At 39.8% G+C, this 19,981-nt stretch overlaps 1 protein-coding gene across 1 annotated transcript in view; it reads right to left on the bottom strand.

Annotated features, from left to right (window-relative positions):
• Positions 1-19,981, bottom strand: part of man1a1 (mannosidase, alpha, class 1A, member 1) — a 141,122-nt gene that overhangs the window by 90,544 nt on the left and 30,597 nt on the right. The window contains exon 2 of the mRNA XM_056405112.1: positions 15,082-15,178. Coding sequence (XP_056261087.1) covers positions 15,082-15,178 — 97 coding nt within the window. The remainder of the gene's footprint in view (positions 1-15,081; positions 15,179-19,981) is intronic.

Consider the following 19,981-nt stretch of genomic DNA (forward strand, 5'->3'; position numbering starts at 1 on the left):
CATTATCAATTAAAGCTACTGTCAGGATGTAACATTGTTATATACAAAAAAAACCAAAACCTTCTGCACTGAAATTCATCGCCTTTATTACATCATGCTTTACAGTATAATAATTACCATGTACTGAACGTGCCTGTGAAAAGCTTTTTGTATTCCATTTGATCACTGCTTTAACTAAACTGTGATATTCTGAGAGAGTTGTAGATGTGGGTTTATTTGCTTTCGGAAGAAAAAGGCAAACAACAATAAATGTCATGTGGATTACATCATGCACACAATCTGAACACAAAGCGTGACCTCAACATTCAGCTGTGCCCTCCAGCTGTGGGTCACACTGAGCTCCTTGGTGACGCTTTTGTATCTTCCTTTCACTGTTATTCCGACCTCCCCTCCGCTGTGTTCTCTTTAGTTTTGTTGATTAGGTTTCAACTTCAAATGACAACAGTAACCTTAAAACGAGTTGTTGATGATGATGACCTAGTGGTTAAGCTGAAGATCTTGTGATTGCATCATCATTGGTTCAGTTTAGGAACCTTTATTGGATGTCATCTCCCTCTCTTTCTCTCAGCCTGAACACCTCCTGGACCAGAAGCTGTGACTTGGAGTGTAGGTGCCAAATCAATTGATGTAAGAGGATAAAGATGTCAGGTAATGGTAGCTTAGCTTCTTAGCTGATGCTTAGGTGATAGAGTGATTGGTCACGAGGTAGTTCTGGGTATTTTTTTGATGCAATATGTTTACTGTTAAACTGATTACGTGTACAGCACTAGCAGAGTTCCTCCAGGATCAGACCACATCATCTCAGCCCGATAATGGCCACACATGAGAGACATGGTGGCATCGGTATCGTAGAGGAAGACAACCAACTCTACATCTCAAATGCCTCACAACATCTTCCATAACACTGATCCATAGAGCTTGTTTCTAAAAGTCCCACATTTCCCCAAGAGCAAATGAACACAGGATGATAATTATGACTAAAACACAACAGTTGTTTACCTGTGGAAACATCAGTACCTGATCAAATTGAATGAACTCCAGCAATCAGTTAATCTAGTGTTGTGAAATGCACCAAACGCCATGAGAGATATCCTGATATACATATAAACACGCAGAGAGAAAACATGACCTCTTCCTCGTCTTCTTTACTGATGGAGGTAATTGAATATTGGCAGTACGCACTGACTCAGGAGCTTCAGCTCAAAAATAGCAGCAGCAGCCTTAAAAAGAATGACAGCAGTCAAAGTGTCATTGATATTTAAAAATCTGAAGGCTGCTTCTCATCTTATGAAAATTCAGTCTTAAAAAAAGAAAAAAAATCCCTTCCTGAATTTTTCTCCCCAGCTCACTGCTTCTCTCAGCCCAAGATAGAAAAAGGGCTCCAGTGTGTCCCATATCGTAATGTTAACTCAATGCAAACTCCAGGTCTAATCCTTAATCCTACTATTTGATCCAGGTCTCAACACCCTCAGCTTTGCTGGTGATCCCATTTAGCCCCAACTACCGCCCCGACGTTCAGTCTACACTGTATTTTGCGAGAGGTCGCGGAGAGGAGGTGAGGTGAGGGAAAAGTGATGGGTAAGACTTCAGCTAATCATGTTATCGTAGGCAGAAAGCATGCGCACACACACACACGGACACACACGTACACATCTCTAAAGTGCATTAACCTCTTGGCTTCTGCTTCCAGATACTCAAGCGTCAACACTTTTTGTCAAGGTTACAGTGAAAGACATTACCACGCTTCACTAATGTGTGTGTGTGTGTTGAAAACCTGACAGTGATATAGAAAGGAGGGATGTGAGGCAAACCTGTGACAATAACAGCAAACACAAGATGCACCGAGCCTCAAGAGTGAGTTTAGCTGTTAATTTTGTGGGAGCGTTCGGGGACCTGGCAGACTTTGAGGAGTGTGTTTGTGTCTATGAGACTGTGTGTAGGTGTGTGTTTATTCACACACAGCTATCAGGAAGATGGGCGGTGCCGCTGCAGTGTGTTGCCCTAAGCTGTGGAGGGCTGGGGTTAAAAGCCTGGGCGCAGAACTGTTGTTCAGTGTGTGTAGATGATTAATTAATGTGGATGCAGGCTCAAGGTTCTTTAACAACAGCTCAGGAGATGAGTGCTCACAACACAGGGCTACAAAATGTGTGTGTGTGTGTGTGTGTGTGTGTGTGTGTGTGTATTCATGTGATGGATACTTCCATTTCAGCTGCTGCAGTGCTCCCTTGTCTATGTCCCACCCACCTCTGTGCAGAGTGTGATTTACATCATTTCAGACGCAACCAAATCCAACCCCTACCTCCCCTCCCTAACTCCTCATACATGCGCGCACACACACACACACACACACACACAAACACACACACAAACACACACACACACACACACACACATACACACACACACACAAACACACACACAACAAAAACCTGAGGGAAGGCCACAGCAGAATTACTCCATCCATTTCAATTACAGAGATTGAATATCTGATTCAGAGACACGCACAATGCTGTGTGGGAGCTGAGGCTGCACCCCAGGACTCAGTGTCATATTATATAAGCAACTAAATGACTTGTCTGGAAATAGAAAGACACCAAAAAACATAAGCCTACTTGACTGGTGGAAGATAACAGTATTTTTAGCCCTGCTAGCGACAGTGGCTGGCAGGATACAGGAAACAGAATCAGATTTGGTTTGACACTTTGATGGGGTTGTGACCACAAAGAAGCGAATGCATTTGGCTTCGATGGCTGCAGAACACCCAGGAGATATGTCTTATTTACCAACCTGCAACACACCGACACCTGTGCCTGGTTGTCTGCTGTGTATCGTCAGTTCACCTCAGAGTTAACTAGTTTTACTTTTTGTTTTTAAATTGCAGTTCGCTTCCTTACCCACCATGACTGACAAAGTCCTCCAGCTGAAGGGGGTAACATGATCCCACTAAAAAGACATTCAAATGTCATAAAATCGCAATTCTACTGCACTTTTGATTTTTTTGCTAAATTCTGTTTGATGCTTTGCCCTCAGACTTTTATACGAGTCCTGAACTGTAAAAAACAACCGAATTCTAAAACCTGAAAAACATCACTTACGCATGGTAACAGTAACAGTGCTGCCAAGATAAAACTTAAACAAGTTTGTATAGTTGTATTCCTGTATCTTGATCAAAGTGCTGCTGCTCAGCTGCTCACTGGTTTAATAGAGAGACTACATTACTCTTGTGCTGGCTTTTATTGGCCTTCCTAAATCTTCCTTTTTTTTTCTTAAGACACTCAGTGGACAGGAACACAACTTTTAAACCCTGAAAATCTCCCTCAGGTCTCTATGGTCTTATTACCTAAATCTGTGAGCTGTTCCACAGAACAACCGCCCTCATAACATTAGACGTGTCCCCACTAATAAAAACTATAAATTCAACCTCAAAATTAGTTTTCTTTGTCATTTGGGCCTGCATAGTTTTCAGGTTTGTGACGTATAATTAAGTTTGTGTCTGTATCTGTGTTGCACTTTGGTTAAATGTTTTATCACTAAACGAACTTGACTATATACAGCTATGCAAAGCTGAACACAAATAGAAGAATTTGTTCCATCTGGAAGAATGAAAAGTTTTTCTTTGCAACGAGGATCATGTTCTGTTTCCCCTTCAGCAGCTTCTTCCTACTGGACATTCAACATACAACCGCTCCTTCTCCTCTCTCAGCCTTTAAAACTCGAACCACAGAAACACACTGATGTCCTTAGTTGTTCCCAAAAAGAGGTAAAGATGACAAGCATTGCAGGAAGTAGCAGCCACACAGATATTGATTTTTAGCTAAATCAGTTGTATTGATTGCACTCATCTCTACTGTAAATAAAGACCATGTTAAAACCAAGGACATAGCCAGTGGGAAAGCCAGCTGGGACACATTTAATGGTATAATAGACCATGGTTAAACAGACATCTGTGCCTGATTTAAACCAACAACCCAAATCAGTTTCTGGCAGGAGGCTCTGTGCAGCCAAAGACCTGCTCGGTCTCACTTTACACTCAGAAACGTAGAATACTGCACTGTTTGGAGAACAAAAGCCTGTTGCTGGAGTAGTCATAAAATAGTAGGGAGTATGCATGGTACTAGAAATAACAGTAAAGCCTGAAGGATCACCAATTAGGGGTTGAACCTTGGTCATTGCAGTGATGGTTCAATGATCACCGTGCTACCTTAAATGCTTTCATCATCAGAGGGATGCAAGATTCACTTGAGACACATTTGAAGGTCAGCTGTAAACGTAAAGGAAGAGCTTTTTTGTGCTTTTATTCTGTCTGGGTATTACCACTGTCACCTAAGTCAAGTGATACTGCAGCATCACTCCAGGGGACAAGGAGCAGAAAAGCCATTGAGAGGTCTGGCATGGAGGAAAGGCCACAGGAGACAGGAGCAAAAACAACATAAAGAAAAGAAACCATCACAAAACCCTGGCAGCATCCGTGGCAAAGCCTGCCATTCATCCAGCGGCCTTTTAAAGCACTGCAGGCAGGGCCAGGCAGATAACCTCCTCTGCAAAGCCTGTGTGTCCCAGGAGATACACAGGCCTTTTACTTCTTCACACTGCCTCTAGCTACAGATCCATCCAACTGTCCAGCAAATAACCAAAGTCTTAACAGGCTGTCCAAGCACAATGTGAATTAGCTAACCCCGAGTAACAAAGGAAGGAAGGGATGTTTCCAAAAATAAGAAAAAGGGGCAAGAGAAAAATCAAGAAATATTCAATCCCACATGGTTTTATCATCTCATCTAATGGCTGCACTAAATAAATCATATATCATCAACTGCTTTTACACAAACTACACGAGTAAAAATCAGCATGGAGCTCAGGGCAGCACACCACAGCACACTGCAGACAAATTGAATTCATGTTGCTGGGAAACCTGCAAAACATGTCTACAACTACAGCACAATGGGACTGATGAACTGGCTCACTTGATTGGTAATACACCATATTGATTTATTTATTTTATTTACCAGAAAGTTTATATTTTTGAGAATGAGTTCAGCAATACAAGTACAAGTTCTTACAAGTAGAGAAAGTAATATCTTTTATTTTTCTGTAAACACCCACCCATGTATCTTGTTTCCTCCAGTTAAAGTCAAGGTTTCACTGGGCATTTTTTTGGTTGTATTTTCTGATATTTGTTGGTTTGTTTTTTTTTATAATGGAAAGTTCAGACACAAAACACAATGCCAACTCAAACTGGAGATGTTGAGACCAAAAAATATTCTCCATATATAAATATATAAACTTCTTAGTGCTCTCTGGGAGGCAAGCTATAACTGAGGCCAGAGCTGCAACGACTAGTCAATGAATACATGAGTCGATCACAAGAAACTTAACAGGCAACTTTTTTGATAATCGTTTATTGGTTTAAGTCATTTTCAATGAAAATATTTTCTGGTCTCAGCTTCTCATGTGAGGACTTTATGCTTTTTTTTTTTTTTTTGTCAAAAAGGCATCTGAAGATGTCACTTCCTGGTAAATTATGATGAGCAAGTTTCACTTTTTTCCTATAGATTAAATAATGAATCAATTAATGTAGGAAATAATCTGATTAATCGATTGTGAAAATAATCTTTATTTGCAGCACTAAATGAGACACAATCTTTAAAAGGCCTCAAACATCTTTATTTTTACTTTCTTATTTCAATACAGCCAATCATCATCTATTGATAAGTACATACACAAATACACTGAGTATGTGTCATGCGTTGCCCTGTGTCACATGTGTCAGTTCAGTGCTACAGGGACAAGCTCCATGTGTTGGACAGTTTGTATTTTCGGCGTAGTCACATTTAAAAAGGTGTCTTTAAGGGTCTTTTAATTTTTCCTCTGAAACAGCCCAAAGACCAACAAGACAGATGGCATCTTAGCTCACACACACACACAACACACACACACACACCACACACACACACACACACACACACACACACACACACACACCACACACACACACACACACACACACACACACACACACACACACACACACACACACACACACACACACACACACACACACACAGGATACACTTGAACAAAATGCCCCAAAAAATAAATCACACACAAACAATGTTCTCTGGCCCGGTCCAGGACACACTGGGTTAGATGGCAAACAACCTAAAAATTCAGCCTTTTTCTCTTTGCTTGCAACAGGAGACATCAGTAGTGACCTTTAATGTGCTGTGGCCCAGTCAAGTGTGTTTATTTTAGGCAGAAAAAAGACAGATAGACACACACATACACACACACGCCCCATGGGGAGTTTTTTTGGTTGGTTGAACACACGAGTGCCTGCCCGTGCTGGCCGTCGGCTAGAAACGGGAGGCGAGCCGAGGCGAGGACAGCCTATGTTTCAACCTTTAGTCTGTTTGGCTGATGTGAAGCGCAGCCAGTGGACTGTCAGCAGTGTCAACAATTAAAGAGAGGACCATCGAGGAAACCACACGCACACACAAAACACACAACAGACTTCAGTTCCGTACACTCCAACATTTAGATGCCAGAAAAGCCTGAATGATATTTGTTCTTTGAGCAGACATGGCTGAACAACAGTCCCCCCTCATCAAATGATGCTCTAATATCATTTAAAAACATATGGTATGTGAGTCTCCTCACATTCAGGGTTGTAACTGGAGGACACGGAGAGTTTGATGAAGTAAACTCTTTAAATAAAGAGGAGTTTACATTTTTGTTTTGCGAATTAGAATAAAAAATATTTAGTATTTTCCAACCGAATTACACAGCTAACAGTGTGGGCAGCTTAGAAAGTATAATTTATTTCATTTAACTGTTGTCATTGTTAATGAATTAATAATAAAAAGCAGTACATTTTACAGAAATTGTAACAGAACAGTTAAAACCCCCCAGGAACCATGACCAATAATATCGACGAACCACTGCTCCCTTCCATTGTGCCGTAATTTGCCACCTGTCACACCGATGCAAATGTCAACAAACTATGACTCAAGCTGATGTTGCAGCAGATGTGACAAGTCAAAGAAACCACACAGCAGAGTCTGCACCTGTAATACAGAAGAGCTAGTTCCAGATTCTTTAAGCTGAGATCCATTACCATAAGTAATGCATTCATTCATTTACAAAATCTCCTTCCCCATGTTCTTAGAGAACTGTGTTATCAACACTTCCCTCTATTTGCCAATGTGTCTGTAAAAACAACAACTGGACTCAATAAAGCCTTGGAACAAACTTCACCTCTGGCTCATTGGGTTATAATGGGGCCGAGATGAAATTTAATTCCATAGTGTCGAACAAGAGCCAGGGTGCAGCTTAAGGCTGGGCTGACAACTCACTGGCACTGAGCTCCAAATGAGTTCCTGATGTTATGGAGAAACTTAACAAGGTAATAATTCATCTTCCAGGGGACAATGCACACATTCACCGTTTTGGCCACTGAGATCTGGTGGGAAAAGCCCTCAGTGTTTGTACTGACAGGAATTCATAAGGACAACTCATGTTAGAGTCGGACAGCTACAAGACTGCTTAGCAAGAAGGGGATCTAAATAATTCAAAATATTCCTCAAACCTAAAATATTACAGTTAGAACAAAGACATTTTTGGAGTCTTCAACCTGACATTTTTCTAACATCTATATTGAGCAGGTTATGGCCTCTCCGGCAAGCCCAAAAAGCACAGTATACTGGCTGTGTCTGTTAGCAAATCTACAATGTCACAGCAGGATTTGGCCCGCTCTGGATTTAGAAATAGAAAGATGTACCTGCTCTTGTGGACGAGCCTCGACAGCAGTATGCCGGTTATAGACAGCTGAGTTGAGTGCTAAAAGATGGAGAGAGGAAGTGGAAAGGACAGGAGGGGGAGATGGATGCCGTCATCGCCTCTAGCTGTGTTTAATTTTAGCAAACAGAGTGAATCTATAGAATCTCGAGGGACAGGAAGCTGGTTTACTGTGGCTGATCAAGTCTTGCTTTACAAAATACTAATATTGTCGTTCAAAAACTCTGCATTGCTCAACGCGTAATTAGAAACGACAGGAATAAAAAGCAGTTGAGGATGAGGATGAAGTAAAAATGAAATCCAAGCATTGCATCATCAGCTTTTACTTGTTGCCACTGAGCAGCACGACGGTTACTGAAGTCGACAGTGGACGTTGAGCACGTTTATCAAATTAATAAATCAACTCAACTGCACAATATTATTGACGTTGCATCTAAAATGCCACAATCACTCAGCCTCCATGTAACTAGACAGATCATACGTGAGCTGCACAAACTGTATTTATAGAGCCACGGTGACGAGAGGGCGAACGCCGAGCGATCTGGATGAAATATTGTCTCTGAGTGAAATTGTTGCGCCAAGATGAAAAGCTGCTACAGCAGTCTAGACGTAGGATCAAACAACAATCAGTCTGCCCTTCACTTTCCGAATAGATGTGTGACTCAAGTGTTTTCAATAGAGCTCTTCATTTTAAATTTGTGTAAAATATGTAACTGTTACGAACATCAATTTAATTTCAAACTGACACTTCAGGTAGTTTATACTGAAGTTGCTAATACCCACGTGACACAAAGAAATCAACCAATTTTCATGTGATTTTGTCAGTTCCTCTACAGAACGATGTAACTTTACAAATACTGTATATCCCCCTGTAATTGTTATTAATATGTCAACTCTTATTATATCTCTGAAAGTCCTTGTGAATAATGGTCTTTAAAAATAAATGGATGTTGTGTGACATTCAAGTATTTCTCTGATAACATTAAATAATCATGACTAAATAAAAAAAACCCAAATTCAAAGTTTGTAAAAATCAAAAAAATCAAAAGTTAAAGACTGACAAACTCAGCTCATCAGCTTCTCAATGACTTCTGGCAACATAAGCAAACAACCCCACAACTGTCATCATGTTTTGATTTATATGTTGCAGAACTGTGTTTGGTAACATCCAATATTTCCAAATGAGCCCCGCCTACCTCAAACCAATGAGAAAGGGAAGATGAAAAATACATATATCTCCCTTAATCAACCTTTTCAACTATATCAACTACCAATACAACCTGTTTATTATTCAAATACAAGACTCACCCTCTTGAGAGCACAGCTGCTTCCATTAATAGAAAAATGGGCAGAGCGATTAAATTGGACACTGATTTGTCAATGCTAACACAAGATTTGGAGCGGACTGCATACTTCTCATTATCTCTGGCTCCTTCTCATTGAAGTGTTTGGGTTAAGAAAACTAATTTTGCAATATTGTTTGATAAATCAAATCCAAATTATGCTTGGTGGTCTGCCAAAGTTGTTGGTTGAGAAGATAAGCCATGTCGCCTGCCAGAGTTTTGGAAGGATATATGGCTGCTGGTAAAATTCCCAACCGCGGAAAAGAATTCAGCTTTTTACCAACAACAACAATCGTAAACGTTTCCAAACATGGATGGAATATTTCTGGACATTCTATGTGTGATGAATGACAGGAAGGTGGAGATAGGAGAAAATGTTCTCACATGTATTTAAAAAGGATGCTCAACATTTTCTTGATCGGTGTATAAACTAAGATGCATTGAGAGCACAGAGGCAAAATTATCATGTGAAAATAACAATTTAAGAACACTCAATTCAATATTTATTAAAAGGTCCAATATTTTACACTTTTCCAGTGTTGCTCCATAAGAAGATCCATAAGAAGAACCACAAATCATCTCGATGTATTTTTACATCTGCTCTCTCAGACTTCTCTCTGGAGCTCTGGCAAGTTAGAGAAGCAAATAAATTTTTTTGTTATTAATCTTTATCTTCTCCCAGTTGTCTATCTTATGTAACAAACAAACTTTTTAAGTAGTCTTTTGTTTTTTAAAATATAACAAATGCTGTATTTAGAGTAACAAAAGTGCTAACAGATCTGTTTATTTATCTCTCACATCTGCTGTGGACAAGTTAGAAAGAGCATCCTGGACCTGCTTATAACAGTTAGCATGTTTTTCATTTTTAATGCTCCTGGATACTTTGAACCAGCAGTCCAGGTTACTGCAGATCAGGGAAATAGCCTCCAGGTATGAAAAGTGGCTTTGTTGCATAATATTCCACGTCAGGTTAATATTATCGTCATACATCATGTTCTATAGGAGTTGGAAAGGGCTGTGACAAGGCCCCCGGGGCCACGCTGTCTTATTTACTGATGGAAGTGGGTCTGCTGGAGCAGTCAACTAAAACCTATTTACTTTCTATAGCACAGACATAGAGCAAGGGAAACAGAGAGAAACACTAACACACGGAGTTGAACAGGCTAATCTCACAATTAGTATTCACACAGCTGCTATCCGCTCCCTTCCTACATTTACGTATGATAAATTCCGGTAATGAAACAGTGGATGGAATTTACACAAAGCTGATTGAATTTCCCCATTAAACATAAGAAGGCAATCATTAAAAATGAGCGTGTAAATCTTCAACACTGTATAATGAAATAGACCTAGCAGGGGTTTCAGCATTTTTTCCCAGGAGGTTTCCAGGGCAAAGACTGAAGTTATGTATTTCAATGAAGGAAATTGTATGAAAATGTCAGGGCCTTTGTGTACATTTGACATATTCCATTATTTTCTTTCCACACGATACAAAATTAAATCAGATTTTAATTTCCAACACAAAGATTGCAGATTGACACCAACATCTTCCCATCTCATAAAATTGTTTTCAGTGTTTACCATACAAGAGGAGCCTGGGAATCAATTTTTAACAAGTTAAACTTGAGAAAGTCTCTCAAAGAGACCTCAGTATTGACAGACACCAGGGCAGCTAAACATCAGACGAATCACCTCTCTGCCTAAATTGTGCAAAACAGCCTCAAACCAAGTCTGTAGTTTCAAACTTTCTTCATAACACCCTGCATACGGATGCTCAAAGTGCTGTCATCCTGTCACTTTTATAATTCGATAGCGAAACATGAGCAGAATCTCAAAATCAACAACGAATGTGTCTCCACACAAATAATGCAAACTGTGCTCTAACAGTGATGTAAGATATAGAAAGGCTTCTGAGATATGATGTTAGAGAATAACTCAACATTATGAATTCAGCTCTTTGCCTTTTAATGCAGTGAAGATTCCAGGGTAAAACTTCATTAAGGTCTAATGTGAGGCTGCTACAATCAAAAAGACAGAAAACTCAGTCAAAGCGTCCATTAGTTACACACAGAATCAAAGTACACACCTAAACATAAGAAAACTATTACTTATAACCACAGTCGATCACACACCTGGGGCGTCAACTTCAGCTACTTAATCACAGAATGTTAGCTAAAGGTATTTAAAGAGACACTTTAAATTAATACCTAGTGAAGGACAAGCAGACAAATGTAGTGTTCTTGGTGTCAGTAACATGTTTAACGTCATTGGCAGTGAGTCATTGAAGGCATTAAATTGTGAATTTGAATATTATATACAGTATATATAGTGCATCCCTTTGATTTTAAATAAATATTTAAAATTATAATAATAATAATAAAAATTAGTTTTTTTAAAGCTGGACTAATCAATATTTCTATATGAACAATGGATCACATGACTACTGAGGGGTTTCACATCACTTGATTCTGCAGTTCCCCGCAGCTCTACAGAGCATTTTAGCAACTCTCAGATCATTGTTTTTGCTGTGCGGCCCACGACTTAAAATCCACTTTCACCAGTCTTCATGTTGTTTCTGCCAGCCGAGAGCTTTATTTTGAAAAGACTGTAATATCCCACTGTATGCTATCTGTCCAGTACAGCACCAAACACAAAAAGTTACAGCACATCTACAGCAACAGCAGCTTCAGTCCTCTCTGTGTGTCTACGCAGTATTGAGATGTAGGTCACCCACATTTTCGGAGCCCAGTGCACCATCACTGTATATACAGGCAGAAAAAACAGGGAAATAGACCAGAAGCGTAAGAAAACACTTTGGGTCGCTTTTACAGGCCATTTTCTAAAGTACAAAACGAGCTGTTACGAGAATATTTGTTCTGTCAGATGTGCACGAGACTGACAACTGAAAAACACGGCTGAAATGTTTTCTGTTTAGATGCTGCAGGTCAGTTTCCTGTGTTTTACGTTTTAATGATTGTGCATTTGGCTCTATACGCACGATACATCAAATATGCTCAATGGATCACAGCTTGTTCCACATGGGATGTAGTAAATGACTATATGGTGATCTTTGAATTCAAATCGTCATGGAATGCAAAGGAAATTTGCTTTGCTGTTTCGTTTCTTCACACAACCCTACTTTGAATCTGGGGAAAATCACAACCAAGTTCAATTTGACCATTAAATAGTCAAACAAGAATGTTTTAATGCAGACAAATGTTGCAGGGACTGTAATGATTATACTGGTGTGATTTTATGCATCAAAGTGTTAAATCGTGCATTTATGAAGTGCTCTAGAGATTTCAAAATATTGATATATATATTTTGTAATTGCGATATAACCTAAAAACATTGTGATATTATAGGGTTTTTCCTGCAAAGAGAATTGCAAGGGCGGCCGCCTCCGTCAAATTTCGTGCCAAAACAAAATTCTAGTAGACCTGCTTGTTTTCTTGGTACTCGACTCTACTTGACGTTTGTAACTGCAATTGCTGCTGTACGCCTCTACGGCAATGTTTTTTTTTTTTGCAGAAATGTCTCAAATCACAGATTATTTTAAAAAGAGTTCACGAGGAGGAGAATCACGTGGAAAGGTGAAACAGTGCAGAGTGCAGACATCATTAGTTCTTCTAATATGGGGAAAAAATGTAATTCATGTTACTGACGAGATGCGGTTAATGTGTCAGGACTGACAGTAGACCTAGTTCTCAGCCACAAGTGGAAGGTGCCAGTGGAGGAGAGGATCAGAGCGCCAGAGAGGAGTCAAGGCGAGAGTACCAAGTCTGTAGGAGTGTATTAATGAGTGTATTAAAACCAACGTTTACATGATTTCAACATCACTTTTTATTCATCTTCCCAGATGTTCTCAAAAGCATAGAGTGAGTGGTTCTGACCCGCAGCAGCTGGAGAGATTATGATAATGAAAATATTAATATTGCCCCCCCCCCCCCGGTCATACAGTCAGTACCACGCCCGCCTTTTTTTGGGCAGGAAAAACCCTGTATAATCTATAGGCATCCTGTGTAGACACCCAGGATGTGTAGCCATTAGCTGGTGTACATACTGGAGCATTTAGCTAGTCAGGCAAAGCAGAGCTAAAAGAGGAGTGAACACCTCATCACAATGTGAAACAAGTGTCTGCTGGATGAGTAAACCAGCAACTGTTTACTGACATGTCAGCTATAACAATGTTATTGGATGACAGTGTGTCAAGGTTGTGTTTACAGCATTTTGTGGCTGCCCCCAGAGCCAAAACTAATCAACCAACCACTTTAAATAGCATTTCCATTTTTCTATTTCCCTCTGTTTCCCTCTGCTGACACATTCATGTCAGATTCATTCTTTTTTTTTTTTTTTTTTTAACTTGACTTGAAATTATCATCTTGGAAAAATGCTGTTGTTGTTACAGAGGAGGGGAAAAAAATAAAATAAAATATGAATGCTTTCTCTTCTGCTGTCTTCACTGACACAGACCTGCACCTTTACACAGGAGGGCAGCTTAAGAAACAACAAGAAACGCTGAGAAAAAAACTTCAATCCAGACCAAGTACGTGAGTGAGTTTTACTTTAGTGTCAAGAGAGTCATCTTATCAGCAGTGGAGGCACAGTCGCCTCTTTCACAGACGAATGCTATCGTATCTATTCAGCACTACAGTGAACTGTCACATACACCACCCACTGATAAACACAGACACACGCACGCACGCGCGCGCACACACACACACACACACACACACACACACACACACACACACACACACACACACACACACACACACACACACACACACACACACACACACACACACACAGAGCACTCATCAGGAGCTGTAGGTATGTGAACAAATATTCTTACCGAGATTTTAATTAGGTCAAAAGGAGAAAGAAAGAGATCTGAACAAATTAAAAATCCAATTCCCTCTCTTATTAATTCAATCAGTCAGAATAAATAAGTATTCATATGTGTACAAACGCTGAAGAGTAGACATAAAAAAATCACCTGCTGATACAACGTGTACATCCCTCTAACACAGCCTCAGTGAAGATTAAACATTACTTTATTAATTTGTCGTTTATGAGATTGCTTCGTCTGCTTCTGCACATTCAGGAGTGAAAGGTCCTGAAAGCTAAACTTAAAAAAAAAAGTCACTCTCAGGACATCTTTTTAAATATTAAGCAGTCAAACCATGAGCGGCTTCACCTCCATGCTTTCCTGCCCCTTTACCTCTGCAGATCAAATGTGATTGTGGTATTAGAGCTTTAATGAGTTGTATTAATCCCCTGCCATTGGCACATGTGCTGTCGTAGCAGATATGTGTGATCCTTTGCTTTTTAGCTTCATGTTTACTTTCTCTGAGTTCAGCTTTTAAAGCAACAATATCAGCCAATGAAACACAATGGGACAACATGCAGTGTGTGTGTGTGTGTGTGTGTGTGTGTGTGTGTGTGTGTGTGTGTGTGTGTGTGTGTGTGTGTGTGTGTGTGTGTGTGTGTGTGTGTGTGGATAAGAAAGGACTTGCTGGTGGCAGTAATAGCTGGGAGACCACTGTCATAAACAAAGCGTGTGTGAGCACATGAGTACTTAATATTTATTAACGGGGGCCCTGCGGTCTTCCAGCAGCATGAAAGGCAGACAAAGAATTAAGGTTTTCAGAAAAGAGTTACCAAAGTGTGAAACAGAGACAAAGGAGGAGACAGTGAGACGCCCCACGTCACCGCACTCATTAACAGCACAGACACAAGTAGCACAAACAGAATATAAATATATGATAAAGCTGACATTTAGAGGCATCCATAGATGGATGACTCTAACTGACGGCCAATTTGGCTGCTAATCTAAAGGCCAAGGCTGCTTGTGGCAGGGACAAGAGATCAATCGTTTGTGTGTGTGTGTGTGTGTGTCTGTGTGTGTTTGTGTGTGTGTGTGTGTGCATGGGCTCTCACTCACCAAATAGATTGCTGGAGTGGCCTTGCTTAGAGACGGGCCTGAGCTCATTGGAACCCCAGGCGTAGCGCCTGTAGCTGTCCCACGCATGCTTCATCATCTAAGAGGGAGGAAGAGGAGAAGGAGGGGTAGAAGGAGGAGAAGATGGGAAATGAAGAGAGTTTAAGGGGACAATCAACTTTGAGCTGTAACAAGAAAGATTCGATTCATTTTCAAGTCATTACTACGCCGTGGCTCGAGTGATGCAGGAATTTTGAGGCTAATATTAATAATTCAGACTTTTAATAAACATTGTTAAAATAAAACTTTATATAAGCAGACATTTCATAAGAAAAAGGGTACACACCGAGTGGGACACTTCCAGAGCAGCAACTGACAATCATTTTTATTGATTAATCTGTCATTTGTTTTCTCATGTAATTTCCCATGTAATTTCTCTCAATAAACCTCCTCTGGTAAAATCATCAAAGATAGTGAATGACAGCAACATTATCTGAGTATCATGTATGCTTTCTTCCCCAGTCGCTGTCACATGATCTAAAACTTACATCTATAATTCAAGAAAAAAAACTCTCCTCAGCAGTGGATCTGTAAAAACTGATCTTTGTGGTTACACAACACTTGTACCGATGGAAAATATCCTGCTGCTGATTCATGTTGCTTTGGCTGCACAGAGTTTGTGACCATCTGAGGTGGACATGCTGCCCCCAAATAATCAGAGACATCTCAACTTGATGGCATTTAAATCCGGGCTTTTGTCAGGACTTGATACTGCTGTATCATCCGTGGGTTTAATGCTGCAGTTCTCACATCTTACAAAGCAGCTGCAAATGAAAACAGAGAATTGGAGTGAACTGAGCAGACACCCTCTGTTCAATACCTCTCTCCAAGATGTGAAATTACGTTTTCTCACTACTTGATCAGACCCTGCTAAAAAGCCTCAAATCCAATCACAATGGGAGAGGCTTAAGCCTGGGGCTCTGAAATTAATGAGCGGTGTGTTTGGACCAAGCTGAAATCAATAAGTAACATAATTAAATAACACAAGTAGAACTTTTGTAAACATGTTCGAAAACAACACGCAGTGCACACGAAGTGACATGTTCAACAGACCCCTTTGAGCAATAAGAACATTTGTTGACTTATTGCTTGCATTAACATGTCACCCTATTAAATCACCTCATACATATGTATTAATTTGATAGTTTCTTATCCGAAACAATAATGTGGGTGTTTTTTTGTTTTTTTTCTTCCATATTTTCCTCTTCTCCTGTGTTTCATTTGAAGTGTTGATTCATAAGAAGATATATTTGTGGTTTTAAGAACCAAAAAACATCTCAGTGTAGTTTTACATCTCCTCTCTCAGGCTTCTCTATGGAGCTCTAACAACAACAGGTCAGCGAGCCAATCAGAAGAGAGGCTCCGAGTCTCTTAGTTAAGACACAAGTTAGTCCTACAGCTGCAGAGATTTTATCATTCAGAGGACTAGTGTTTACTTAATGATGTTATTCTATACATCAGGTGGAAAATGACATATTCAAAATGTCTGGCAGCTGATTATGACCAATGGCTGGTTGATTCACTCATCCTTGCTAAAAACAAAGCCCAAACATCACTCAGTTCCCTGTGAATGGGAACATTTTCCTCTGCTGAGTCCCATTATCTGCTGCTGAAACCACCCGAGTCCCCAGCAGGACTGGCTGAAGTTTCATCTCATTTTAATATGGTGTTGGCTGGAGGCTCGATAGCAGTGTGAACACTAGTTTCTCATTTCGGTCTAAGATGTGGCTCCTCCTCCAGCTCTGCTTGTGTCTGTCCTGCTAATCCAGGTTATACAGCATTGTCCCAGAGCTTTCTAAAACCTGCCTCTGGATTAGACACACTAAAACCCTTTATCCTCCACCTTCAGATGGAAAATTTCTCCACACACACTTCAATGTGGTGCTATGCTGTAACCTATAGCATATATGGGTTGACTGCTTGCCACATGCACCAAAATACCAGCCACATACACAAGCATTCAGCAAAGTGATAGTGAAGCTGATTCACAGGCTGCACACTCTCTCCCAGGGGATCATATTACTGTACAATACACCCTCTCTCTCTCTCTCCTAGTGCAAGCATATATGGATGTGTGTACTAGTTTGCATGTGTGTGTCTGTGTGAAACTACAACTACCGGTGACACAGTTACTTGTGTAACTGCTGCTGACTCACTGATACTAAACTCAATCCAGGGCAGACACTCAATAAGAATAACAACAATTAACTGTGATAATTTGAAAGGTGGGTACAAATGACCACAGAAGGCAGTTAGCCAGCAGGCCAACGAATCACCGAGTGTGACCAGTTGCCACGGAAACCAAAGTTGGTATAGCGGAAGCCAGTGGACTGGTCAATCACCGAGCAAGCCATTTAGTAAGTCAGTCAAGCAGGAAACCAGTCTGGAAAATCTGGTGCTCTGTACTGCTGCACCGCCCCGACTGTCTCACAGCGGCTGCACATACAACAGTAACAGCAAGACAAGCTTAAGTGGGGTTGTATGAAATATAAATGAGTCTTTGATACCTACACCATGAAAAGCTCCACTATATTACAACTAACATTAAAAAAAAAAAGACACCATAAGATAACGTTAAGTGGAGGCTGTCGAAACCAAAAAAAACTCAGACAGCTGTCTACAGGATGCTGCATTGCTTAGCCCTTAAGATCCAGAATAAATAATGACAGTATTACAGTATTATTACAATGTTGCAACAGTGTTCACTATTGATTAATCAGCAGATTATCATCTCAAGTGATCAATTAATAGTTTGGTCTAAAAAATGTTAGAAAACAGAAATGAATGAATGTTTCTCTAAGTCCAAGGGGATGTCTTCAAATGTCTTTTTTTGTCCGACGAATAGTTCAATACCCAAAGTCATTCAGCTTGTTATAGTATAAGACTGAGGAAACCACAGAGCATTTAATGTGGAACCAAAACTCAAGCTGTTGAATTTTCATTAAAAGAAAAAAAGATTCACAATTAAAACGATTATCAAAATAGGTGCAGATTCATATCCTCAATCAACTGATCATATCCACTCTACTAACCATTTATTTTATTCTTGCTGGTTGATTCATTATTTGGTTAATAAAGCTTAACTGGAGAAAACATGATATCTTCAACTTTCCTGGTTTTTTTTTCCATCTAAAACCTAAAAGTCTTAAATAATTCTATCAGAAATTGTATAAGAACAGAGAAAAACTGCAAATTCTCAGATTGAAGACGCTGGAACCTGAAAGTTTAAGCTGTATTTGTTTGATCAGTGACCTTAACATTAATTAAAGTTGATGGTTAAATTTTTGTAAATCGGCTCCTCAGATTAATGGCATTTTAATTCTTTATAATCTCGTTCTATATAATTGCGAGATATTTATATATCATAGTGACATTATTTGGAACTCTTTACTTCAGATTTTTGACTGAAATTGAACAGTGGATGATGAAAAGATTATTGTGTACACACACACACACACACACATACACACACACACACACACACACACAAGCAGATGCTTAGTCATGACTGTGAACCCTAGAAAAGAGCAATGAATATGTACATACTGCTGTGATGCTCTTAAGAGTTCATTCATTTATTCATACAGTGAGCTTGACTGGCAACGTCTCAAACAAAGATGGTCCTCAGCAGATTACATCATGCGAGCTGAGGAGCCTTGTGCATGAATAGACTCTGATTTTGTGCTTTTCACAGAACAACTGTTATTAGATTCCACTGTATATGTGATATGTCACACTGTGGTGTGGAGGAACAGAGAAAGCATAATTAGCACTGTTACCTCTCATTTCCTGAGCCCCATCTGCATCTCTCATTGTTGTATAAAAGACAACACACACAGTCACAAAAACACATGTTACATTCATATATTTCGACGGGTTCACTGTTGATTTAACCTTCACTGACAGGTAGACATCTCATGAAATCAAAATGCTGCTCTATCTTCACATGTGGCCTTCTTTTAAATATACACACACACACACACACACACACACACACACACACACACACAAAGAACAAAAGCCACCTCGTTTGCATAACATCTCCCACACACATCAAAAGGACAGCTAGCGATAGCTTTCCTCCCTTTAAACCCACTAATTACAGCTAGTGAGCCTGCTAATTACTGCTCCTATATGCATGTCACATTAAGAGATCTACTCAAATACTCTTGCTCCACTCAACATACTGCACTGCATTACATGAGGAGGACTAGAGCTGATCCAACATCCGTTCAAGCATGCAGTGATAAAGATGTAAGACTATACTGTAAACAAATGAGCACTATATATCCAAAAAATTGTGCTATTTGAAATTCCATAAAATCCAATACCAATATTTTATATATCATGATGAGATATTTTAGCCATTAACATTATTATTTCGCGTCCAAGTGTGGCTCAGCATCATGAACACAAGGTGATTGGACATGATGCTGAACCCAAACTGTGTGAGTGTGATAGAAAGAAGTGCAGAATGCATAATAAAAACACTGTATGCTTGTAGTGTAAAGTGCTTTGAGTGGTCGAAAAGACTAGAAAAGCGGTATATAAGTGAAGTCCATTTACCATAAGTGTCCATTACTCACTATACAGCATGTGTATCAACCATTAGCATTATCACTCCATCGTTTGTTGCTTTTTTGTTTGCAATTTTCTGTGGGAGGAGGATTTGATTTGGCTTGAACCAAATTAATCAAATCCAGCCACTCTGATGCAACACTAGTCAGCATGTAGCAAGGAAACTTTAAGCATGTTGTTACTGAGAATATGTGCTGTTTACATTTACAATGTGCTGGTTAGATAAGCAGTAATAGAACAAGGTGCCCTAATGTAGTCTGTTGAG

This window comes from Seriola aureovittata, chromosome 19 (genome assembly GCF_021018895.1).
Source record: "Seriola aureovittata isolate HTS-2021-v1 ecotype China chromosome 19, ASM2101889v1, whole genome shotgun sequence".
Classification (NCBI taxonomy): Eukaryota; Metazoa; Chordata; class Actinopteri; order Carangiformes; family Carangidae; genus Seriola; species Seriola aureovittata.